Here is a 26,981-nt window from a genome sequence, read left to right as displayed (position 1 = left end):
TAACATTTAATTATTCGGTCTTTGTTCTTTTGAAATCCAAATATCCGGATCTGTTGCTTTTTTCTGGATCAAAGTATCATTAATCTTAGTTTGTAGCTCACTTGACCACCCTTTTTAATATTTATTTATTGATTATAAAATGGTTGTCAGAAGCAACCTAAGTGTATCAAAAGCTATGGTCATATGGACCCTTGATTCCAAAAGAATATCTCACTGTTCCTTTTAGCTTGCTCTAAGACTTTTTCTTCCTCTTTGATAGGTACTGTAATTTAATGTCCTATATATGTACATGGTAAAATTTCTGAAAATCAGATAATTTGGGGAGGGAGAACGCCATCAAATATTAAAATATATTAGGAAGCTGTGGTATTTAAACAGCACTTCTCAGCACTTCTAAAGTGTTTCTAGCATTTCTGCTGTTTTTTGCATTTTAATTATTTTCTGTCATAGCCTGTAACCACATAGAATAATACAATAGAAAAAGATCAATCTAAAAACATTTGATATTTTGTATGATAAAGATGGCACTTAAACTCAGCAGGGAAAAATAGATGGAACTATAAAGAGGCAATAGGAAATTGTAGATAAAATAATCAGACTGTACTTTAAAAAAAAAATCAGACTGGATCTCTACCTCAAACTTTATGCTACAATTTCAGCTAAATCAAAGACAAATGTAAAATATAAAACATAAATGTATTTGAAGAAAATAGATGTGAATTTATAACACTGGGATGGGTAATCTGTAAGGGAGACATTAAATCTCAAGAATGAGAAAAGATGAATCTGTTAACATATAATTAATTTAAAACATTAAAAATCGTCCCAGCCCTGGCTGGTGTGGCTCAGTGGATTGAGCTCTGGCCTGCAAACCAAAGGGTTGCCAGTTCGATTCCCAGTCAGGGCACATGTCTGGGTTGTGGGCCAGGTCCCCAGTTGGGGGCATGTGAGAGGCAACTACAGATTGATCTTTCTTTACCTCTCTCCTTCCTGTCCCCTTTCTCTAAAAATAAATAAATAAAATCTTAAAAAAAAAAATTGTCCTAAACCCATGAAATCCAGTATAAAATCAAGTGATCAGTTGGAGAAAATATTTTGTTACACATTTGACAAATGGCTAATTTTGTAATTTATGAAACTCATGTAAACCAAAAAGAAAAGGGAAACACCAAAAGAAAACTGAGGAAGTAGAGCATAAAAAGATGCCTAGCCTTGCTTTGCAAACATATAATTTAAAGTACAGTCTTTTTTTTCCCTATAACGTGGCTCACACATGTTAGAAATTAGAGAATTATGTCAGTTGAACACAAAATTACATTTCTTTACCTGGGATGTTCTTCCTAGGCAAGGGAAACCAGAGTAATAGGGTCAGAGAAATGGTGGTGTAACTTAAAGGGGAAAGGAAATAGCCCTAAGCTTGGTTTTGGCACTTCCAGCATGAATAGTTTTAGCTCTAATTGTATGAGTGCTTGTACCTGGAGTTTTCCTCCCAGATAGTTACCTGTCTGTTTGTGTGTCTCTCTAATAATGATGGCCCACTGAATAGTAGCCCCTCTGGCCCAGAGTTCCACTTTTATTGGTTGAGCATCTTCCAGCCTTGTTTTGATTTTCTTCTTCTTTTTTTTCTTTTTAATCCTTGTGGCAGCCTCCAGCCTAGGCAGTCGAGGTTATCTTCCCAGGTACCAATTAATGTTTTGTGAGTGCTCTGGTTACAAAGTTGTATAGTTTTCCAGTAGTCTGTCCCAAATCTATTTTCTTCCCCTTAGCCCTCTTATTTTTAGCTTGCTGTTTTGCAGAATGTGACATTTTTAAAAAGCAAACATACCATTAGAGTATATTTGAATAAGCATTAGACCCATAACCCATTCTATCTTACCTAGTTGCTTTCCTCCTTCATTGTCCAAAACTTAGGGCATCAAGAGTATGAAAGAGCCCTGATGAATTGGAATTCTCAAAGAATAGGTGAAGGAATTTATTTTGGTTGTTGCTTGTTTTGACTAATTGAAGTTTAACTTTTTTACTGAAGCCCTTGCTGTAAGTCATTATAACTGTTTTGTTGCTAAGTATGTTTTAATCACAGTTGAACTGAGGATTTTATTGGGTATCTTGCAATGTCTTAGGAACTGTAAATATTCTCATTGTATGGGGGACTGGATAAGTATATACCCTGATTTGTGTTTTACTTTGCTTAAAGTAGTTAAATCTTATTTTTTTGTGTTAGGTTTAATTTTTTTCTTCTGTGTGTGTGTGTGACTATGTGCTTGTGATGGCAAGGTTGAAAAGCAAACATTATTTATAATTTTAGGGTTCAATTGAGTTCTGGTTAATTGATACTTTACTGTGCAACATATGCTGATTTTGTCAATAAGTAGATTTTAGTTTTTATCAGTGTTTGTATAAATTTGACCATATATTAATGATTTTGAACTTATTTTCAGAACTAGACAGAAATTTTAAAAAGATTGAATGAAATAAAAGTATTAAAGTAAATGTTGGTATTTTATCTCCTGTGAAACGATTTTTATGGACTTTACTTTTTTAAGTATTGTCTCGGGTAGTAAAAGCTTGATAGGGTAGAGATTTTAAAAACCTGAACATACTTATCTATAATGTGATGTTTTTAGAAAACATTTAGACTCTCTGCAATTTTATTTTTACTTTTTCACATGTGACCTAGGCTATTTTCCACCATACTCCTTAGGTTTCTCTGTCTGCTTCTCTGATATGTAATTGGTTATTTATATTTCTTTCAATAAATCCTACATTCAGAAAATCAGGAAGTGCGTAGCTATACTCATAGTTTTTGAAAGTGTAACTTTTTATTGCCAGTTGTCTATTTATGCAATATAGTTGATCCCATGTACTATTATAAGATAAAGCATTAAGAGTATATGTCTTTTTAGTATTGATAGAATTACTAATTCTGCTTGCAAATAAAGTAGGCATGCCTAATCTTTTTCAAAACTGTATGATTTATGGTTACATCAATATTTGAATATACTTTTGACTACCACTATTTAATCAAGCATAGTTTTTACCTACTGTTCATAAAACTGTTTAACAATTAATTTTTTTATACTTTTCTGCAAACTTTTCTTCTTAAAAGTAGCAGAGTCAATTATTTACACATTTTTTCTTAGTTTCTGCTAACTTTCAATAGACAAGTAATAGAGGTGAATTGGGAATGAGGAAAGATGCATTTTTTATTTATGGATCTAAGAGTTTAAAAGAGCTTAGACAACATTTAGAGGAGAGTGAGAAGCAAAGCTAACAGAATTACTGAATAGCTGGCTGCCACACCTTTTTTTAGCTCTTACCAAGGTGGTCAGGGAAGTAAGTATGTGATGGAGATTAAGAGTAAGAGCCAAAGGCCTGAGCTTGCATCTGCTAATTTAGTACAGAACATTGCACACCTTTGTCTATCTCAATCTCATTTCTAAAATGAGCATATTAAAAGTATCTACCTCTTAGGGCTATTTTGAAAATTGAATTATAAAATACCACTACCAGTACCACTGAAATCTGTTACGATTCTTCCTGAGCTAACCTGATTTCTAATTTTCTGGGTAAGGATTAGGCATCTGCTGTCAGATACTACAATGTACTTTCCATGCAGAGATTTCTTTGGATGCCTTGAAGCAGAACTTGGTTTTGCAGGTTAATGGTGGATCTACCAAAGGCTTACCATAAATTATCATATATTCCAGAATATACTGTTACATATAACTAATTTCTTTTCTCACCTCTTACTTTGTGCAGTAATGTTGTGAATCATAATGAACAGCAAGGGAAGCTTTGTCTTTTATTGGTTTTGGGTCTGCTAACTTATTGTTGCTTTATGGTTCTGTATCTTAGCTCTTAGCAGCATATCTATTGGGTTTAAATTTATTTTTTAAATTGAAATATAATTGACATATAATGTATTAGTTCCGGGTATATAGTATGATGATTTGATGTATGTATATATTATGAAGTGATCGCCACAATGCCTCTAGTTAACATCCATCACTTCATATAGTTACACATTTTTTCCCCTTGTTCTGAGACCTGTTAAGATCTCGCTTATCAACTTTCAAATGTATTATACAGTGTTGTTAACTACAGTCATGATACTGTACAGTTTATCCCCAGGACTTATCTTATAACTAGAAGTTGGTATCCACACCCCAGCTTCCACCTCTGGTAACTTCCGATCTGCTCTCTGTATCTATGAGTTTGTTTTTTTGTTTGTTTGTTTTAAAGATCCCATATATAAGTGAGTTTATATCATATTTGTCTTTCCTCTGTCTGACTTGTTTTACTTAGTATAATGCCTTCAGGTCCATCCATGATGTCTCAGCTGGCAAGATTTTCTTCCTTTTTATGGCTGAATAATATTTCTGTGTGTGTGTGTGTGTGTGTGTGTGTGTGTAAAATTCTCTATCCATTCATTCATTGACATTGCTTCCATGTCTTGGCTATTGTCAGTAATGTTGCAGTGCATATGGGGGTGCAGATATTTTTTCCAGTTAATGTTTCTGATTCCTTCCAATACACACACACAAGTAGAATTAAAGGATTACATGGTAATTCTATTTTTAACTTTTCGAGGGGACTTCATAATGTTTTTCAATTTATGTTTCCTATGCTAATTTACATTTCCACCAAGTGTGCATACGGGTTGTCTTTTTTTCACATTCTCACGAACATTTGTTATTTTTTATCTTTTTGGTAATAAATAAATTGATTTTAATACTTATTTTCTGTGGGAAACCAGGAACTTGCTTGTTTTAATATACTTAACATTTATTATGAAATTAAAAACGTAGGCAGAACAGTACAGTAAATTATGGCGTACCTGTTTCACAGCTTCAGCTGTCATCCACTTATGGCTAATCTTGTTTCATATATGCGCTTACCCACTCTTTTCTCCTACTTTTTTTTTAAATGTCAGAAAATTTAATGTATATTTGAAAAGAAATCAAAGATTAAAAGGATTTCCTTGGAGGTTTTCAGTCATTGGCTCTGGGTTACTACTTGAGGAGATGTAGACAGAGGGCTCAGATCAATAACTTTTAGGGACAGCTGTCAGAACTATCCTGCATGTACTATCCTTACGTATTTATAGTGCCAATCAGTGTTTTAGCTGTGACTGAACACACTTACTACGGCTATTAAATTAGGTTTCATTTCAGTAAGTGCACAGAATAAGGTATGTAGGACACATAAGCCTAACGTAGTTTCTATAATAATCTCCATAAGTTGACAGATAAAAATAACAAGTTAGTGCTTGAAGTATTTTTGGTTTCAAAATTAGAATGGGTGTTTCTCTTTTCAGGTAAATTACCTTACGTGGAATTCTGTGGCAGAGAACAAGTGTTTTTTTTTTTTTGGAAGGAAAAAAAAACTTAGGACCATTCTTTTAACACTTGTATAAAAATTATTTTCCTATTAAATTTGATGAGCTATTACATTAAAGATGCTGGTATAATTTTACTTAGGCCCAGGCATGAAGCCATTGTTTGCTGTAACTTGAATGGGAACTCCTTTATTTAATTTTTGGCTGGAGTCCTTGATTAAACCGTAATTTAACTTGGCCACTACTATAGTACCAGCAGGTCCGTTATTTGCTCTTTTTGTTGGAATATGCATGGATGTTGTACTTTCCTGTGCAAAATTAGTACAAACGTAATCGACTCAGCTGCCTCAGATAAGTGTTTTTAATCAGATATATCTTATACATCAGTTGGAAATATTGTGTTGGTTTAATCATATACTGCCTATAATGCTGAGACTATTTTGTTTCTCAGGTTGTATAAATAGAGTTTGTGTCAATAGAAAGATTCACCCAATTAAGAGGAGCAGATAACTTTTTAAAAGTCAGTTTTATATTTGCAGTAGAACCAGGGAGAGTAGGAATGTTCTCATGATGATTCACATGATTATTTTAAATTGAGTAAACAAGGGTGTGTTCCAGCTTCTCTGCATTTTTCTTTTTTGAACTTTATCTCTTAGATGAAATAGACACATGCAGTTTTTAATTTACTTCTTCCCCTCATGAGCATATTTTCGTAGACAATACAGTTTTATTGTCATGAAGTGGGAGTTAGTATAAATACTAAAATCAAGGTTTAATTATCATGAGAGAAGATGGCTATGGACTGATTACTTAAAATTAAACTGAAGTTGTCATTCTAAGTAGATATTGCTCCGTATTTAGCTAGAGTAGAGCTGATCTATGTATGAAAAAAAAGAAAATTATGTAGGATTCCCTGATGGATCATTCTATTTCTCTCTGGATACTTTGCCCTTCAGATTATATCATTCAGTAGTCTAGGAGTATATTTTGTAACCCATTCTTCTGAACAGTTTGGGAAATTATATTATTTAAATTAAATGCTTAATGGTGCCTTTTTGAGTCTATTTTCCTTTTCTTTTTTAATGGCTGATAATATTTGCTATAAAAATATTCAGAGATAAAAATGTAGTCATTTTCTACCTGTGAGTTTTAGCCTCTTCATACTTTGAATTTAGAACCAAATCAGAGATGGCTTAGAGGAGCTCATCAGATAAAACTGTCAGATTAGCAGATAAAATAGATTGCAGAATGAAATTTAGACCTGATGCCAAGTGGGCCTGTTCATCTGTATTCAACCCCCAGATTTACTCATGCCCAGTTATAGGTGGTGCTGGGAAACCTTAGACTTCTTCCACAGAAGTTGGCCACTTGCAAAACGTGATTTTTCATAGAACATATATGTCCAGAGATCAAACTGTTAAGAAAGAAAGAGTAGCTGAGATGGGCATGTGTGGGTGCTTTTTCTTTCTGTTCTAACTAACAGATCTCTCTATTTTCCTTTGAGAGGAATGACTTTATAGAGAGGTCACTAGCACAGCGGTCTTAAAACTGTGATCCACAGTAATAGATTTTAGTTATGACCCAGTACACACGCGCGCCCACACACACACGTGAAACAAATTTCATGAAATATTGCTTATACTTTTACCATATTAGTGTATGCTAATATTTTCCATTCTACTTTATTAAAATAAATGCTAGTCATTACTTTTTAAACTGATATGATGTCACATAAATGGGATTGTTACAGTTAGGTGAACTGAAATGTCTCCCACAGTATTTCAACATGGAAACATGAGCCAGGGACTTAGGGGTCCTTTTGTTTGCCAGTAAATCTCATCATTAGAGGATGCCATGCTATGCTTAACAGAATTGCTCATACAAATATTTGTTAGAGAACATAAAATGTCAAATTTTCCTTTAATGCTTCCCATCTACTGTGAAAGAAAAAAAATAAATGTAGGATTGCCTGATATAACATGTTATTTAGGTATTTAAAAAGCTTTTCCTAGTTAAGTGGGCTAGAGAAGTGTATTCTTATACCATACTGTCTCTATACCTATAGAATTTCTTCTACCTAACTGCATTTTGGTGTTAGGTCATTGGTCCTCATAGGCGTGTGTAGATATTACCCAGTGTCACTCTCTGCAGTTCTTTTAAGGATAGTGTTCACTCAGTTGGCGCCGTCTTTAGAGAGACTCAAAGGAGAATTTACTCTTGGCTTTTTATATCAGGAATGGTGCTTTTTCTTAGCACCTGGTTTATTTTTGTGTTAAGAACACTGTGATTCATGTAATGGATCATGTTGTCCTATTTGTGTTGACAGCTAGAAAGTAGACAGCTAAATTTGAAGCCTATATTTACAAGACCAAATCATATGCCATTTCTTTACTGACATCATCATCCTCACGGTTTTTTGGGGAGTCTCTCAGCCATTACTTTTTTTGCTATTTCTAATGTTCTCATAAATTTAAAATATCATATAAGTTTGTATGCCACTTCACGCACTTTATAGGAATAAATATTTATAATTAGTTACTCTTGAAATTTCATTTTAAAAGCCAAATAAACTGAATTGTTAGAAAAATAGAATATTAAGTTTGTTAATGTGTTAAGTTTCTTGTGATTTGTTTAAAAAAATACTTGGATAAATGTTTATTGTTAAAAGTCTTTTAAGTTTATCCCTATGTCATGGACTATTGTTACTTTAAAAATGTTATATATTTGTTGGTGTCAAAGTAAAATATGATTTTGGAGGATAAAATAAACTAGATTCTTCAAATCCTTTCTGGAATGAGGTTGAATATAATCTTATCAATATTAGAATTAAATGTTTATAATTATTACCATCTAACAGTGTTGATAAAATAGTAAAAGAATCAACTCTAAGTTATACATGTTTGCCTTTTTCAGTACACAAAATCAGGTTATGTGCAGAATATTTTAAAAACTGAGCTCATAATTTCACAAATAAATTTCTCCTAAGTTTGTTTGTGCTTTCACTTGCCAAACTGTTTTTAACCAAAATAAGTTTATCGAACTGTGGGAGATGTAGTAAAATTTGTTTAAAAACAACTTAAATTTGAAAGGAAGATTGAATTAATTTTGAGTTATAATTTTAGTTTAGCCATTTATGTACTTTGATCTTTGTATATACTTTTATTAGCAAATTTCAGAGTATTATCTAATTACTGCTATAAATCTTACATTCCAAATTGGTTTAAAAATGATTCGAACATTATAAAAGCTTAGAGTTAATCAATGAATCAGGGTTAGAACATGGAGAGCTTTGACAAAATATGACTTTTTCAGTTAAAGAAGTGAGTATAAATGTCAACCCTCTTGTGAAATTATAAATTTAACAAGTCACTCAAGAAATAGACAAATGGTGTTGGTCATTTTGATTAGAAAAAAGGTCAGGCATTTCAAGCAATGCTGTAGGTTGGTATGAAGTCTGTTCATAATAGAGCCATACAATTCAGCTCATACTTCTGAACATGATATGTATAACACATTGAAATATAGAACTATGGTGAATACTCTTAGTATCATATCAGTATGGGAAGAAGGCATGTTTTTGGAAAGCTATTGTCAACCCTATACTACTTTGTTAGATTATAATGCACACAATTTAGTATTTTCTCAATGGTTCAGAATTACTTAAAAATTAGTAGATGTATTATAGATAATAGTGAAATTAAGGACCCCTACTGTGGCCCTAAAACTTTCATGAATAATTCCCCAGTGTTCACTAAACACACTTTTTGTTTTGTTTCACTTTCTTAGAAGAATATATTTGTTATTAATACTTCTGGTACAAAGTTGTGACTGATTTGTCTTTCACTAGGGATAATGCATTAAGTTCATGTATCAGTAACAATTTTTCTGTTTTCTATAAACATTAACAAAATTTGCTCAAATTATCACTGATCCTAGAATGGAAAAAAGTATGTATTTATACACACATATATTATCCTTTTAATGTGCCACTATATAGCTTCTGTGTTCAGTGAAACTTGTTAACATTTTAATCTATTCTTGCAGGGTTCATGCTCGAACCAGATCCAGACCGTAGACCTGATATATTTCAAGTGTCCTATTTTGCATTTAAATTTGCCAAAAAGGATTGTCCAGTCTCCAATATCAATGTAAGTAGTTTTTAAAATGGGTCATGAAATTTTTGAAAAAGATTTTATTTATTTAGAAAGAGGGGAAGGAAGGGAGAAAGAGGGAGAGAAACATCAATGTGTGAGAGAAAGATCAATTGGTCACCTCTCGCACTGCTGCAACTGGGGACCTGGCCTGCAACCCAGGAATATGCCCTGACTGGGAATTGAACTGGTGATGTTTCACTTTGTGAGATGACACCCAAACAACTGAGCCATGCCGGCCAGGGCTTAAGTGGAATATGGATTTAAAATCCATTTTATTACATGCAATATATGTGTGTGTACGCATGCACACACACTTCCAGAGTTATTTATTTCATGACCAGTAGCCTAGTAGTGTGTTTGTGATTAGTATTTTTGATATAAAGCCACAATTGCTAGCTAGCATACTGAAATGCTCTAGGGAGCCATAATAGATTCGGGGCACTGCATGACACTGCATTTTCTGAGAGAAACATGGTTACATCAGTCTGACACAACACAAATAACAAATAGTAAGTTGTTCAGGCCAATCTGTTAAACAGACCATTAGATTTTTGGGGGGGTGAAGTAGGGGTATCATGAAAAATTAGTGAGACATTAAGCACTCTGTACACATAGAAAATCTGGTTACCTTTGTTGAAAAGCGCACAGACATTGTCAATGAAGAGACCTGTCTTTATTAGTGACTGGTTTTGATCCAGTCATCTCTGTGTCCACAGCACATTGGTTCCAGGACTCCTGCGGGTACTGAAATCTGCAGATGCTCAAGTTACTTACATAAAATGGCATAGTATTTGCATATAACCTACATATGTTTTCCCATGTACTTAAATCATCTCAAGATTACATATAATACCCGATGTAAATAGTTATTATGTTGTACTATTTAGGGAATAATGACAAGAAAAAATGTCTGTACCTGTCAAGAGAGATGCAGTCATCATAGGCCTAACTACTTAGGACATGTCAGCAACAACAAAACATTATTTTTCTGAGTAGTAGTAGTAGTAGTTTTTTTTTTTTTTTTTTTTAATTCCTCACCTGAGGACATGCTCACTGATTTTAGAGAATTAGTAAGAGAGGGAAAGAGAGGGAGAGTAACATCAATTGGTAGGCTCTCATACACATCCTGACTGGGAACTGAACCTGCAACCTAGACATGTGCACTGACCAGGAATTGAACCCACGACCTTTTGGTATCCAAGACAACACTTTATCCACTTGAGCCACACTGGCCAGGGCCTGAGTAGTATTTTTGACCTGAGGTTTGTTGAATCTGTGGATTCTGGACCCATTAATATGGAGGGTCAACTGTATTTTTGGAAGTTATTTAATGTTTGTTCGTTTTTGTAAAACAGGGATGGTAAGTATGAGGGCACAAATAATAACTATAAACCCAGTGTCTAGTCCATGAAAGGTGCTGAGTTAGTAATTGCTAATATCATTCAAAATCTTTGAATTATATCCTGTGTCTGCACACTGTACTTAACTACATCAGATTAACTGTGTCTGGCAGGTGTCTGCTAATTTTAATAAAAGTCAAGAATCATCACTAATTTTAAGCTGGTCTCCTCTTTCTAAAGATCATTTTGGCCTCATTTGTTATGTCAGTTTTCCTTTCTGTATAACTTAATACTCTCCACTATGAAAAAAGAAGGACGTTGGTACCTTCCCATTTTGTTCTTTGAAGTCTTTACCATGTCACATATTCTTTGTTGAAGCTAAAAGTCATGCAGTTTAACATTCTAGTATAAAAGTAGCTTTATTTGACATTTGATTATAGATTTATAGCTTCTTATTCAGCAAACATTTCGAGTACCTGCTCTAAGCCAAACATTACATAGAACATCAACAGGTGAGGAAAGCCTTTGCTCTTATTGTTCAGGTTTTACACGCAGTGTCATGAAAATATTCGTAATATGTAGAAACAACACTTTACCCATATATTTGGCGTCTGCTCTTCCCCTCCAAAATTTGGAATAGTCATTGATATAAAAGTATAAAAGTATAATATAATCCTTCTTTTTAGCCAAGACTTACACATTTGTAAAGTGAATATAATGATAATGCTCTGTTTATTTTTGAAGGGTTTTTCTGGCCCTTGAATATGAAAGTGACATTGTGTAACATGTGATGATGTTTGCAGATTAGATCTGACAAATACATATGAACAATTTGTAGGTACCTGAGGTGAAAGTAGTAGCATCTCACAGTACTTTTTAAATTTAAGAATATATCCATAGCCTTTAAATAAAGCTTTCTGGAATTAAAATGAAAACCAAAATGGCATTTTATTTTTTCTTCCCAGAATTCTCCTATTCCTTCAACTCTTCCTGAACCCATGACTGCTAGTGAAGCAGCTTCTAGGAAAAGCCAAATAAAAGCCAGGTAGGCAAAGCTATGCTGAAATTTGGAAAAGCTTTTTAAAAATAAGAGATTGTTCTTATTTTTAATCTTTACAAATGTAATTAATTAAATATCACCTATATATACACAGAATGTTATTTCTTATTGCTTGTGCTGTAGAGTTTAGATAGCAAGTATAGAATAAGCTCTTTTGTATTAGAGACAGGGTTTGACATCAGTCTCACTTAACTGCTCCCTCAGCAATCAAGAAGTGATTGTGTAACTAACATTGTTACAATGCATTGGGTCATTTGGTGGTGAGTTGTCATTATTTATCACGTGGCAATTCTAATTTATGAACTGTTATGTTTTGAATTTATAGCTAGTATGATTTTTTATTTAAGGACAAATAGCTCTTACAGGCTACTTTTTTAGAGTAGTCTAAATTCATAAACTATGTGTTTTAGTACACATTTAAATATGTATTACCAAGGTATAATTTATAATGAATAGTTTTTAATGATAATACTTTTAAGACAGAAATATAATGTTTTAAATAATTTTTCAGTTATATACTGCTTTAGTAAGTTTGACTTGAATCTGAGTAATGATTGACTTAATGATTTAACTATTTTTCCTCATGGTTATTGGTTATTTTGAGTTCAGAAGTTAATAAGCAGAACTATATTTTACATTATCATATTACATACTATGATATCATGTAATATCAGGTATATTGTTACCTTTGGGGAGATTTCTTGGTCACAGTTTTTTTCAATTGTGTTCTACCTATGCAAAGTATTTTATTTGACAAAGTGTATTTGTCACACACTTCTTATATACAACATATAGATGCTGGACACATAAAGAAAAAGAAGCAATGTTTATTCCCAAGGATTTCATGTTCTAATGAAGATAGACAAGTAAACAATTCCAATCTGATAGATACCAGGCAACTCTTGAGAGTGAAGGAAGGGAAAGACTGGGAGCAAAGAAAACAGGACAGGAGCACAGAGAGAAAGCCCAATCCTTTCCCCGGGGGGTATGGAGGGTGGTGGGAAGTTGATGTGCTCTTGCTTGGAAGATCAATAATATAATCTGTCCCCTGGGATGACGAGAAGTGAAACTGTGACAGACAGGCCGTTCAGTGACGAAGAATGGCCTCTGTGAGACTCCAGGCTGGAGTGTAGGGGATGGATTCGGGAATGGTGGGAAGTGAGCTGAAGAGAGGTAAATGCCAGGCAGGAGCAACTTTACATGTTAGATCTGGCCTTTGGCGTTTAGGCTAGTGAATTTTCAGTGTTGCAGTTAGTTCTGTTTGGGACATGGTTGTGAGATGTGTTAAAAGTAATCTATTATTTATAAATTGTTCAAGTGTCATTTGAGAATAATTTAGTTTTTAAAAAAAATGTGGCTTCACTCTAAAATACTATCTTCATTAATTTGAATTTTAAAATACTCTTGAGGAAGAGACGAAAGAGTAACGTTACATCTAACTTGCAGGAATCCAGCATGATCAGAAGTGTGTCCTATCCTTAACATAGCTATGGTTAGCAACTGCTGTTATAGTTGAGTGGTAATTAGGAATTATTGTAGAATTGTCAGTTGAATTTTATTGTTCCTTGTGTTTTTTAATAACTATTTTGTTTGTGATTAAATCTTTAAGAAAGTAGATGAGATTAAAAACACGTCAACTGAATAAGAATGCTTTGAATATCTTCACTATGACGCAAGTTATAGCTATACAATTATAAGCAAAGGAGATAGTTAACACAGCTAAATTCACAGCGCTAGTCATAGTATGTTAAAGCTATAGTGTATTTTAAAAATAAGGTTCATTTTTGCTTTTTGGTCAGTAATATACATTTACTTTATATTGATAGTTTCAGAACTTGGAAAAATATATAAATGTATATAAGACCTAATTTAAAAAGTTAGTTGTTTTTTTCATATTTTTGGGTGCGAGGTAGGGTGGAGAAATCTTTAAATAGCTTGTATTATTTACATATTTTAAAGCTTTTATGAATATTATCCATCCCCCTGCCCGGCCTTCAATCTGTGGTACTTGGCTTTACTCCATAAAAGCCCCTTCCATCCCTAAATATCTGCATCTCCTCTTGGGACTGTGAAACATGTGAAACTTACGTGACATCTTAGAGGAGGGAAGGCTGAGAATCTCTGTCCTGGCAGTGGAAACAATTGAAGGATTTTAAGTGGAGAGAGAAACTCTGTTTTTGGAAGATTGTTTAGGTGATAGGAAGAAGGAGAAAGAGGGAAGCAGAGGGAACAGTTTGGTGTCTGTTGTAATTATGCAGATGAAGCTGTGCAGTGGCATTAACAGCAGTAATTACGCAGTCTTTCATTTCAGTCAAATGTGTATCTTCACTTTGCCCCATCTGTCCAGGCATTTTTCCCCCCATTTCCTCACACAGAATACTTTGTTTCTCTTCACTGTCTAATGAAATCATAATTTTATTTTAATCCCCAGTTCCTACTTGAAGCCTTCTCTAGCCAATTTAGGTTAAAGGTAGAATTACTCCTCCATGAAACTCTTGATAGTACTAGCCTGGCACTGATTTTTTACTGTTATTTTAGTGTATTTTCATGAACATGTGCATATCTCCTTAGGTATATGAGGGGGCCCCCCAAAAACTGGAATTATCTTCTGGAGGGCAGGCCTCTTGTAGTACAAGCTTCTCCTGCTAGGTGAGTGTTCTAGGAACCCATCTGTGTCAGTGTGCCAGCTGGCGTTGTGAAGAGGCTGTGCTCGGTTTCAGTTAACTCGTTTTAAAGACTCTTTCAAGGTGTTTGCTCATTTCATGATGGGTGATTTATGAGAGCACCTGCCACAGAGCATGATCCCCCATGCCCCAGCCTCCCAATTCACCTCATCTTTCCCTGGATGAAAAAAGCCCTCAAAGGGAAATGTTTTGCCGATGTGGAAGAGGTGAAACAAAAAATGGCAGAAGCACTAAAAGGCATCCAAATCAATGAGTTCAAAAACTGTTTTGAGCAGTGGAAAAAACATCTCGATAGGTGTATTGCATCAGATGGTGGGTACTTGGCAGGTGGCTGAGTTTTAAACATGTAAGAATAAATACATGATTTTTTTGTAAATAAATTCTGGGATTTTTGATCCGCACCCCCACCCCCCGCCCTGTACTATAAATTCTTTGAAGACGGTATTGTGTCGTGTTTGCTGGATATCCATAATTGTACATTGTTAAAATAAATTAGATAACACTAAACAAAGTCTGCAGAACTTTAGTATACTTTTCAGAGGTTTGCTATACTCATGTAGATTCAGAGCAGGAACAAGGCAGGGTGAGGTCTGTTAATAAAGAATGGATAGACAAATAGATTGTATACAATATTTTCTCTAAACTACTTGAGTGTAGGGAGTACAGCATTGGTTTTAGTGCCACATCATAATTTCAAGTTAATAAATATTTGATTATCATTAAATGAGATCTAATTGGAGATATATATGATCTTTTATTGCCTTTTAGTTTAATTTTTATATGACTTGTACCATCCTCATCTCATCTAAAGCATAAATACTATATTTAGAAAGCAACACACATGCAATGTATTTCTGTGGTTTTCTAAATCTTTTAACTGCCTTTATTTCTTAGAAAGATAGTGCACATAAGGCTCCCTCTTCTGGTTTATGTAAGAACTAGATCTGTGCAGTTCTCATAGACCAGACTTGATCCAAGGTGGCAGAGGTGCACTTAATACATCATATGTATGCAAAATTTTAAGTATTAAATTATTTGAAAATATGATCAGGGAACTTGATAATGAGATTTTATTGCAGTCCTGTTGAAAAGTGAGTGTATGACTATAAAAATTATTTGAGTTTTTATACTGAATTTACGGAAAGCAAAGTTAGTAAATATGTAAGTTAAAGATTTTTCCTGGGTTTTTTGAAATGGAAGAGCAAACATTTGTGTATTCTCAAATTATATTTATTGTTTTTTGCTTTCAAATTATGCTTTCCACTTGACTGCCCATGTCTATGGCCTAAACTAAGTCCTAGTGGGAAAGTTTTATATAATTTCCATTCAGTGTTTTAAGAAAAAGCAAAGTTAAAAGATTCGAGAAGTTGAATGTGAGTGGTTAGCTCCACTTCTTTAAAGTTGTGGTTCTTTTGTTTTACGGGTCCGAGGGTGCATTCTCATCTTTCTTAGGCCTGTAGTCCAAGCTAAGGAAGGCTGTTATTTGTTGTTTCTTATTGGTATTTCTCTGAGTAGTTTAGAGTTGGCTCTCAATTTTGTCTAAAACCTATGACCATGTTTGTTTGTTTTCTTTATTTCATCTCCTTAAGAGCAATCTTATATTCTTTTCAGCCAACTTCAGTGGCAGATTATGAATGGTTGCATACTGGTTTAAAGAAAGTGGCTAGGTTTATTTTATTTTCCTATCTTCATTAAACTTTGAATACTTGAGAGTGAGACTTAGGAAAGAACCAAGAAGACTAACATGATTATGATAATTAAAATGTATCTGTTGAAATAGATGCTTACAGAACAAAGAGTAAATTAGAAATAATCCCACTCTTTGGAATGAAATGTATTCTTTTCTTGTAGAATAACAGATACCATTGGACCAACGGAAACCTCAATTGCACCAAGACAAAGACCAAAGGCCAACTCTACTACTACCACTCCCAGTGTGCTGACCATTCAAAGTTCAGCAACACCTGTTAAAGTCCCTGTACCTGGTGAATTTGTTAACCACAGATCTAAAGGTAATTTAGCCATGCCAAACTAGTCCCCTTTATAATTAATGTAAAGAAACCTTTATGGCTTGATTTCCTAGGAGTGTAAATTACTGCCGAACTTACTATTGTGAAGCAGATAGCATGATGCTTTATGAAATTTTTTGCTGATGTCTAATAAACTCAACTAATTGTTTTCTTAAAGCTATAGGAAATGGTAAGTTACTGGCATATAAAAATATGGTATACAAAGCTCATAATTTGTTTATCCCTCGTGTTACCAACTAGTAGGGTTTGAGGTTAATGATAAAGCTTAAGAGTATAGAAAATTCTGTGTTGTGTTTGAAAGGAAGAAGTTGAAACTCTAGCTTTAACAAAATTATATGTCTTTGAACTGATCTGGAGCCTTGGCAGCATAGTCTATCTTGGATGAATGGACATTACAACACAGAAATTTGTCTTCATCTGATTTTATATTTTCTAATATAAAATATCTTCTAAGCATTATGATACAGTGTGGAATTTTAAAAAGTTGTTTTCCCCTAGGAAACATCCCTAATATTAGAGAGTAAACTTTTTCTCTCATGGGTTTGAGCATATAACTTGATAGCCTGTCTCAAGGAAATCCTGTTTGGCACTTTATTTCATGATATATCTGTTTTGTTTTAATGTTAAAATGTTTTCAAATAAAATGTTTTATGTTAGGATACTCTAAGGGCTAAGGTTCCATTTTTTTGAGGCTTAGTAACCTGGGTCTGAGTCCTGTTTTTCCCATTTTTCAGTAATATATGTTAGGAAAATGCAAATACTTCTTATAGGATTGTTGTGAGGATTAATGACTGCTTAATATAATGCCTGCCACATATGTCCTTAAGAATAACTACTAACTACCATTACTACTATGAAGTAAAATGTGTGTTCAGGGAAGATAATGTTTATGTTACTTGGTGTATTGCTGCATACTTCTGTGATGATCAGGTATTCCAGACAGAGGAATAGTTCATGGAAGAGGGAAAGTTAGGGGAACTTGAAATCTTTTGTGTCCAATTCCCATTTTTCCACTTCTGAACCTCAGTGTTCTCTTATAAAATGGGAATAGTAACTACTTTTCCTGTTATAAGGACTAAATAACAAGGTATGTGATAGCTAGGAAAATTCTCTTTTGTAGTAAGCAATCAGTGTTAGTTTCTCTGTCTGTCTCTCTGTCTCTGCCTCTGTCTCTCTCTCCTTTTTTTGGGTTGGAGATTCTATTAGTCCATTATGGATCAGTGCCCTTCAACCAAAGACCACTAGGAACACACTGTAGTTGAATGAATGGGTTTATTACTCACATACCATGGGAATCTATGGGAGTGTCTCAGTAAGATGGTGTTTGAAAAGCCTTATTAAAGGATTTGGGCTTGTTGCAGGTATTTTTGGAAAGGCTTTAAGGAAGCAAGTCTTTGCTCTGGTTGGAAGCATTCAGGAAGTGGGTGTATGATATCATTAGGTATCATGATAAATGTTATCCAGAAGGAGGGAAGCCGAGGCCTCAGTTAGTGAAGAAGCAGCACTGAGTCATATTAGGCAGGATAGGGAGAGATTTGGTCATGTCTGGTTTGGAAGATGGTTCTGATTTCGTCGGTGCTCAGACATTATTATAGAAGTCCAGTGCACTGTGCATTGTGCCATGGAGCCAACCTTCAGACATGAATATAGAGTGACCTTGTTGTCCTGATCCATCATGGTCACAGAGTGACTGTTCCTGACTATGGTGTTTTGTGAAATTGTTATGTTCATGTGGAGAACACCAAGACCCAGCTGTGAGTGTCAGGCCTGCTTCCCATGCCAGGACAGGGTTTCTTTTTACCTACATCCAGCCTAAAACAGTTTTTCGCCGTGTATACAGAAAGTAACACACAAATCTATTTGAAAATATTGAGGCAATATGGAAATATTCAGAGAAAAATGTAAAGGTCTTCTTTCTTTGTCTTTCCAGAATAAACTTGAAGCAGTTTAGCATGCATCCAATATTTGCTATTAATAGTGTTGGGGTGAAAATTTTTATAACAGACTTTGATTTACATGTCAGAACATTTTTGTGAGGAAGATGTTAAAAAGTATACTTAATCAAAATTTGTTAGAGACTGCCAAATTGCTATCCAAGAAGACTTCAAAGATTTATATTGCTGTCAACAGTGTGAGTGCCCTTTCATTCCTGTCTTTGTCAACACTTAACAATATTAGTTTTTAAAAATGTTTCCCTATTGCTAGGTGAAACTTTTTGTTTATATTTTCATATTCCTGATTAATAGTACTTTTCCCTATGTTTACTGGCCATTTTTTCTCTTCTGTGAATTATATTTACAATTTTTACAATATTGTGTATCTATTTTTTATTGCTCCGAAGGTTTGTTTTTATGTATTTTCAATATTAGCTCTTTGCCAGATGTAAGTATTTTTTGTAGTTGATCTTTTGTCTTTAACTTTATTTGGGAATTCACTTAATTTCTTTGAGCCTTAACTTCATTTGCAAAATGGGAAGTATTGGTTGGAGGATTTCATGATATACTTGAAAACATTGTTTTCATGTGGGCTTGTCATGATGTTTGGGTATTTTCTGGTGTTTTGTGGCCTTGACATGGGAACCAAGGAGCTCTCTTCAGCTTGATGATGCTAAAGAAAAGTCATAGTTTGTGAGATGAGAGGTGAACCTCATGAGTTAGTTATCACATGTTGACCATTGGTTTGTGATTGGGTTTCACCCCCAGCCACGATTGTTCTTCACTTAGACATCAGGGTCCTAAAATGTTGTATAGCTGAGGACCTTAGCTTTTTGATACTCTTCCAATTAGGAACAAATATACTTAAAAGACTAAGGTGGTTATCTCTGTGTGGTGCAATTATGATTTTAATTGTCTTCCTTATATTTTTATAAATATTTTCAGGAGTAATTAAAATGACGGGCACTTTCTTACAGTTGGGAGAATTAGAAATAGTTATAAAGCTGTTGTCATAGAGGTGTTATACTTCAGGCCAGGAGAGGTTGGAGATTCTAATGCTGATGTACAATTGTTGCGCTCTCCCTCCTTTTTCCCCTGGAGGGTTAAAGAGTTGCATTTGAGTTCGTGGTACCTCATTGGAAGGGGATATGGAAATTATAGTGTATTTCATTTTCTTTTTCTGGTGTTGTGTGTGTGTCTTTCATTAATTTCAGAAGTTTATTCATAGGATTCTTGGGTAAAATTTACAAAGCTTGTAAATAAATATCTGTATAGGAGACAGAGTTAATATATTCCCTTCATAGCATTTATTGAGCATCTGTTATATAAAAGTTCCTTTGGGGTGCTAAGAAATAAGTCATCAACCTGTCCTTCTGGAGTCCTAGTTAGGTAATGGCCATCAAACAATTAATATGTGCAAGGTGGGAAATGTTACAAACTGAGTGGAAGTGTTAGATGAAGGAATAAGGAAGAGAGATTTGAGTTAAGCTTTAAAGGATAAGAAGAATTGCATTGGGTGGAAAATAATATTCTAGATGGAGAGAATCTTTTTGGCAAAGACTCGTATTAGTGCATGATATAATTTAGAAATATAGAACAAACTGACATGGCTGGTTTGTTCATAGAGAGATGAAGCATGGCAGATGAAATATTTCTTAAGATGTTGACTCGTTCAGAGTTGTAGTTGACAAAATTAACTTTCATGGGTACTTAGAATTACAGTAAATGATCCCTTTAGGCTATATGCTTTGGAAGTATCTGTATTATAAAATATGGATATAAATGCTTTCATTAAATGATTATTGAATTTAAGAGTTTTGAAATACAGCCATTATATCGAAATCCACAAGTATGTTAATGTAAGGTTTTGGAAACCTCTTTTAGGAACACCGAATCCTGAGATTGTACTGGGTCAGGGGCCCACTCAGCAGCCTCCACAGCAACACAGAGTACTTCAGCAACTGCAGCAAGGAGATTGGAGATTGCAGCAGCTACATTTACAGCATCGCCATCCTCAGCAGCAGCAGCAGCAGCAGCAGCAGCAGCAGCAGCAGCAGCAGGATGCTTATATGCAGCAGGTTGTTCTTTTGTTACTTTAGACATGGCGGTAGTGTAGGGAAATTCATGCAGCTCTTGAATATCAGTGAATTCCTTTTGTGATCATGGGCACCTGAAACTCTAGGTTGAAGTAAACATTTTGCTCAGTTTTCTGACTATTAAAGAATATGCATTTTATTTACATCTTGTGAGCTACTTAAGAACACTCTGTTGAAATAGTTGTATTGTGGCTTTATGCATATTGTTCACCTAGTCATTCGGTATCATGAGTAAGTCCTGCAAGCTATGATAAATTTTTTTGTAGTTACATTTTGAGTTCAAATACATAGATTATAATTAGTTGTTGTTGGAAAGGTGATATGAAGCTTTCAGAAGTAACATTGTGTTAGGTTTTCTTCTTATATTTTTGCCTTGGTTGGTGTGTTTGTGTATGGTGGAGGCAGGCATTTAGAGTTAAAAGGGTCGTAGTGAAAAATGACCTTAAGTTCTGTTCTTCCCTTTGCCTCATCAGAACCTGCACATTTCTGGTTTCACTGAACTATTTTAAACTTAATGACTGTCACCGTCATCCTTTTATAATTTCTTAAAATATTTTTGAACCAGTTCTATGCATGACACTTCTCATGGGTGCCTCCCTCCTCTGGTCTTGACTGATAGACCTGGAGTGAGGGGTAGTTAAGTAGGTGATGGCCAGAAGGTATCACTGAAGGAGAGAGAGGAAAGTGGGTATTTACTGCAATGAGTCTTGGACACAAGTAACTTTGGGGTCTTCCTTAAGGGGCAAACGTGTTTAGGTTTCTTCACCACATCCTTAGACTGTGCTGGGAATGATTTTACTTGAATGTGTTATGTTTCATTGATAATTCTGAAACCATTTCCAGTGAGCTTATGTAAGTTATAGTCGCTGACTATAGCTATTTTGCATTGATGTTTGGACTCCAGAGTACCCAAATCATTGTTATGGTAGGAGCAATGCTTAAAAAAATAAAAGACTATGGCACAAAAAAGGCACGAGTAATATTGATGGACTTGTTTTTCTTATTGTAGTATCAACATGCAATGCAGCAGCAACAGATACTTCAGCAACAGTTTTTAATGCATTCAGTGTATCAGCCACAGCCTTCCATAGCACAGTATCCCGCAATGGTAAGTATGATGTAATTTCTAGAGATTTTTCTCTGAGTATACTGTTGAAATTCACAGCGTGAGTGGTATTATGCAGAATTCCTCAAAATCAATTTAAGTAGTTAATTACACATATTTTATTGAAGCCAGTTATGTATTCTCAAGCAGCTCTAAATTGGACTGAACTGTAGCACCTGAATTTGGCACATTATAACTGACTAATAGTATTTTTCTCTTATCATAGTGGAAGGAAAATGGCTCTATTACCCATGATTTTTTGTCATGTCTCTTTCACTTGGCAAATGTTAGTTGAAGAAAAATAAAACCAAAGGAAAATAACATTTGCGTCAGAGAATAGTTTGACCCTTCTTTATAGCAGCCATCTACTAAAAACCAAGCTTCTCTATTGTCTTAAAATATTTAAAGGGAAACTTTTGAATCCTGCCACATTAGCCTAGCTTTACAACTTCTCAACTAGATTTATTTTATCTTGCTGTATTTTTCTAGTAGAAAACTGCTCTTTCAGATATAAGTAACTTTTTAAGTTTCTGATTTTGTTGCCAATGTGAAAAAAAGGAACAGAATAGATAAGTGTGGGGCTGATGGTGCTTTAGTGAATTTTAGTGTTGTTTTGTATAATGGCCTCTCTTGTTTCAGACACAGTATCAGCAGGCTTTCTTGCAGCAGCGAATGCTAGCTCAGCATCAGCAATCTCAACAACAGGCATCACCGGAGTATCTTACCTCCCCTCAAGAATTCGCACCAGCCTTAGTTTCCTATACTTCATCACTTCCAGCTCAGGTTGGAACCATGTTGGACTCCTCTTCTAGTGCCAATAGGCAAGTATTTTTCCAGAGAATGCAAAGGAAATTCTTGTGGAAGTAGGTGTAATTGTGGAGTGGAGTCACTAAGTGGCTCCTGAATTCCTTTACAGCCCATCTTTCTGTACAGTGCCTCCTTTTCTCTTGCCAGTTCTCTCTTCCGGTCCCTTTGCATCCCCATCCTTCCTTGCATTTCTGTTAGTTAATTGGCTAACTGTTATTTGTAGAAAAAAGGCTTAGCAGCATCCAGCAGCTGCTACTGTATTAGTTTTAAAAAATAATCCTTGTAGACAAGTTAATTTAGCTTTTTTAACTTATATGTTATTATTTTCAATTAAATTGATAATATTTACTTATAAAATGGTCTAATTTTGTTTAATTTAAACAGGTAACAAAACATTTTGATGTGCCATTTGGTTCTTTTTTAAACTGTTATGATACAGCAAGCTTATTGGTACCATAACAAAGGTGGGAAACAGTATATTTGGTTATTCAGATACATTGGTCAGTAGGGTTATTTTTCATGGATATTCATATTGAAAGCATTATAATAAATGAAAAAATTGTGATACAAGTTTTCTGAAACTTAGATTTGATATGGGGAATGCTTCAGGATTTAGTAATTAAGAATTTATTGACCATTATAAATACTTAATATGTTTAGATATGTAGGAAGAAGTAGCTGTTAGAGCTTTGCTTATTGGAACATCAAATAAGTTTTCATACAACGCTATTTCAGGATATGACACATGAGGTGGGAAAGGGTGTCTCCAAGCTTTGGCTAGGAGTTGGACATGAATGACAGCAGCATTAGCAGTATACTTGCTCATTGAGCATGTCAAGAGTTAAAGTATATGTAGTTTGCTGTAGTATACCTCACGACCGGTATGTGGTGTTGGAGGGGATAGTGGGGGGAGGGAAGAAGCAAACTGATGTTACTAAGTGCTCTCCTAAATTATAAATTAAGGCACATGAATTAGGATCAGTATGTCTTAAGTGGAGAGCAGGTCATAAGACCGAAGCTTATTTTAAGATCCAGATCAGTGTTTGCCAGACTATCATTTGCATACTCTGGTTACAATTTTTTGGTTTACCCACGTAGTGCTATTTTCTTTAATAAGTTAATAGCATTATTGTAAATAATAAAATTTAAACAAACAACATTACATACTTTAGACAAATGAAAGCACTAAAATTTTATCTATGAAATCCAAGTACCAATCGAATAAATTTGCAAAAAGACATACCTGAAAATAAGTCCTCTATGGATAAGAATGGAACAATTTTATTTGTCATTAAACACGGAATATTCTGACTGATGAAGCTGTTGTATTAATTAGATGATTGACTTTTTCTTACTTTTGATGTTAACTAGCATCAGAAATGCCAATTTTGTTGAGTGCATGTGGTTGGAAAGTGCAAAAATATTAAACTCTAATCTCCGATATGACATATGACTTATCTATATGCCAACTTTTGGAAATAAAGTTGTGTCACTGACAAGAATGGAGTCATGAATTGGAAATTCGTGAGAGATCATGTTAGTGTTCTATAGTGTATTATTGTCTAAACTTCTGATGAGTTATAAAGGAAGATGAGTGTCCAGAGATTTGAGGCACACATAAGCATGTGAATTACCATAGCACTGTCTACTTAAACCTCATTTCTAGTGATGTTGCTCATGAAATCATAGTGTGATATGTTAGATAAGTATTTTCCTAATTTCTGTATAATTTAAAAATAAAAAAAGGTTTACCATCAAAGTTATCTTGTACATCCCAGTTTGGAAAATACTGGGTTGGATAACTGTGAAAGCATTTAAGACTTGTTTTCCTCCGCCCCTGTGATGTTGCGTGCTGAGGGAAATGGGAGGATGGAGCGGGAAAGGGGCAGTGATTAGATGGGGAGAAACAATGATAAACTTGGCAAATAGATGCTAGGAACACAGAACTTCCCACAGGAACACTGCTCCAGTCACACTTGGTGCCTCAGTGCTACTTCACTATTGCTCCTATTTAATATCAGTCTTTATACAAGGAATCATATATTGAGTGGTATCTATTGTAGCAATTTAAAAGCAAATATTCCTGCATATGACTAAGTCAGTGGAAGAAGAGAATTGGGCTTAAATGTTTGCCTCTAAACGTGTAAGGGATATTTGAGTTGAAGGTAGGAAAGCAAGTACTTCTTTAGATAGAGGGAAAGGGTCACGTTGTCTTGGTTAGCATTATTATTTTCTTTTATTTCTGACTTAATCTTCTGCTAAAACTTTTACCCTCCACTGTGTTGATATATCTTTAGTATGAATATTGGAGAGTATTACCATGTTGTATTCAAATAATAATTAAATAAATAAACATCTATGCATATATTATCTTAATGATACAGATGTCTCTATGTTATTTGTTGCTACATAATAAATTATTGTAAACCTCAGTGGGTTAAAACAGTGATAAACATCTCACACACTTTGTTTGGATTGGGATTTAGGGGTGGCTTAGCTGTACAGTTACATCCAGGGAGGGGTCTCATGAGGCTGCAGTTAAGATGTAGTGCTGGAGGATCTGTTGATCAGATGGCTCACTCATGGCTTCGGGCAGGAGGCCTCAGTTCTGTGACAGTAGATGTCTATCTCCAAAAGGCTGCTCAGGTATTATCCTTAGAAGATCCACAGACTCCTTTGAAACGGGAATTATTTATTCTGGTTTCTCACAGGATGAGTGGTCCGCAAGAAAGGGTTAGAAGGAACCTCCAGTGCCTTTTATGACCTAGTCACACACTGGCGTTTTTCAGCCATATTTCATTTGTTAGAATCAAGTTGCTGGATCTAGACCACATTCCAGGGCAGGAAATTTGGTTCTACCCTTGGAAGGGTAGAGTGTCAGAGAACTTGTAGACATATTTTAACACCTATTTAAGGTTCCCCCACTCCCTCACTGCTGTCCCACTGAGTTAGTCTCTTAAGAAGAATCCATTCATTCACCCCAGGAACAGAAGGAGGATGATTCAGATAGGGAATCAGAACCTTCTAAAAGGGATCATTGACATAGGGGAATGCCCATTTTTCTTAGTTTTAAAAGTCCTTGAAGATAATTTTGAAGTTAGAAATGGGAATCTGTCATATGGAGGCTGCCTTAAACCTTGGTGGTTGATGCATTCCCAGAGTGAGTTCTAAACTGAATTATATTTATAATCTTGTTGGGCAATTACTGCATTTATTTTCCTCTAGTTTTCAGTAATTGTTTAAGAATTTCATTCTTGGGTCAGTTGTACTGAGTGGTCTCGGACTAGGGGATAAAATGAGCAACTTTTGCCCTCTCTTTCCCTTTAAGATGTGTGGTGGCAATGGCAGTGAGCTCACAAGGGGCAGGTGAATTGAAGGCGATGTCAAGGCTTGCAAAATTGAGATATTTCTTTAGAAGCACATAGATTGTTCCTCTATTACCAGTGTTAGAAAATCTGGATCTCAATTGGAAATGAACTTGACAACTTCGTTGAGACTATAATGACTTTAAATACCATGAAAGATTTATTATATAGAAAATAACCCTCATCTAGTTTTAACTAATTCATAAAGCAATTCTAGCAGTTATCATTTGCTGGTAGCTACATAGAGAATGCTTTTGTCAAAAAGAAAGTTATTGTGGTTTCTCAACCAGAACATAGGATCACCTTACTAGTCGTGATTTTAAAGTGATAACTATTTGATATGGCTACTGATTTTCACTTTAAGGCTTGTTCACTATGATAATAATAGTTATTATTATTTTTTTGCCAGATAGTGTTCTCTTTGCTTTGCATGTATTAAATCATTTAATCTCAGTAATCCTGTGAGGTAGATACTGTTACTCATGTTTTATAGGCGAGGAGGCTGAGACGTGGAGAGGTTAAGGTACTTCCTTGAGGGTACATAGCTAGTGCCCTTATGGAGCCTGTTCAAATCCCAGGTGGTCTTTCTCTCAATCCATGTCCTTATCTGCCATCTCCATCATAATACAAGACCTGCTGTTCTAAGCATTTATAAAGTATAGCATTTAAAAATTTCAATTCTGATGTTTTTCTTCTCTTTCTTTTCTTAATCATTACTCTAGGTCAGTTGCTGATAAAGAAGCAGTTGCAAATATTACAAATCAGAAGAAGATCAGTAACCCACCTGATATGTCAGGGTGGAATCCTTTTGGAGAGGATAATTTTTCCAAGTTAACAGAAGAAGAACTTTTGGACAGAGAATTTGACCTTCTAAGATCAAGTAAGGGACACTTGAAGGCTTATTTTGCTTCACAGTAAAATAGCAGCTCTATAATTATTCAGCAAGGCCAAAGACTGTTTTAAGGGGGTAAATAGAAAATTCTTTTTGTGCATTTGGGGGCAAAAATCAGGCCATCTTCTTTTATACGTACTATGAAACTATGTTGTGTGCATTAGAACTCAATTGCT

At 34.7% G+C, this 26,981-nt stretch overlaps 1 protein-coding gene across 1 annotated transcript in view; it reads left to right on the top strand.

Annotated features, from left to right (window-relative positions):
- Positions 1-26,981, top strand: part of BMP2K (BMP2 inducible kinase) — a 115,565-nt gene that overhangs the window by 65,061 nt on the left and 23,523 nt on the right. Inside the window, exons 8-14 of the mRNA XM_090266722.1 lie at positions 9,383-9,486; positions 11,798-11,877; positions 16,428-16,588; positions 20,425-20,618; positions 21,646-21,744; positions 22,381-22,562; positions 26,636-26,793. Coding sequence (XP_090122848.1) covers positions 9,383-9,486; positions 11,798-11,877; positions 16,428-16,588; positions 20,425-20,618; positions 21,646-21,744; positions 22,381-22,562; positions 26,636-26,793 — 978 coding nt within the window. The remainder of the gene's footprint in view (positions 1-9,382; positions 9,487-11,797; positions 11,878-16,427; positions 16,589-20,424; positions 20,619-21,645; positions 21,745-22,380; positions 22,563-26,635; positions 26,794-26,981) is intronic.

Source organism: Furipterus horrens, unplaced genomic scaffold (genome assembly GCF_987537825.1).
Source record: "Furipterus horrens unplaced genomic scaffold, mFurHor1.1.pri manual_scaffold_2, whole genome shotgun sequence".
In the NCBI taxonomy this organism is placed as follows: domain Eukaryota; kingdom Metazoa; phylum Chordata; class Mammalia; order Chiroptera; family Furipteridae; genus Furipterus; species Furipterus horrens.
The sequence above is the reverse complement of the archived record's forward strand: the minus strand, read 5'-3'. Positions and strand labels throughout refer to the sequence as shown.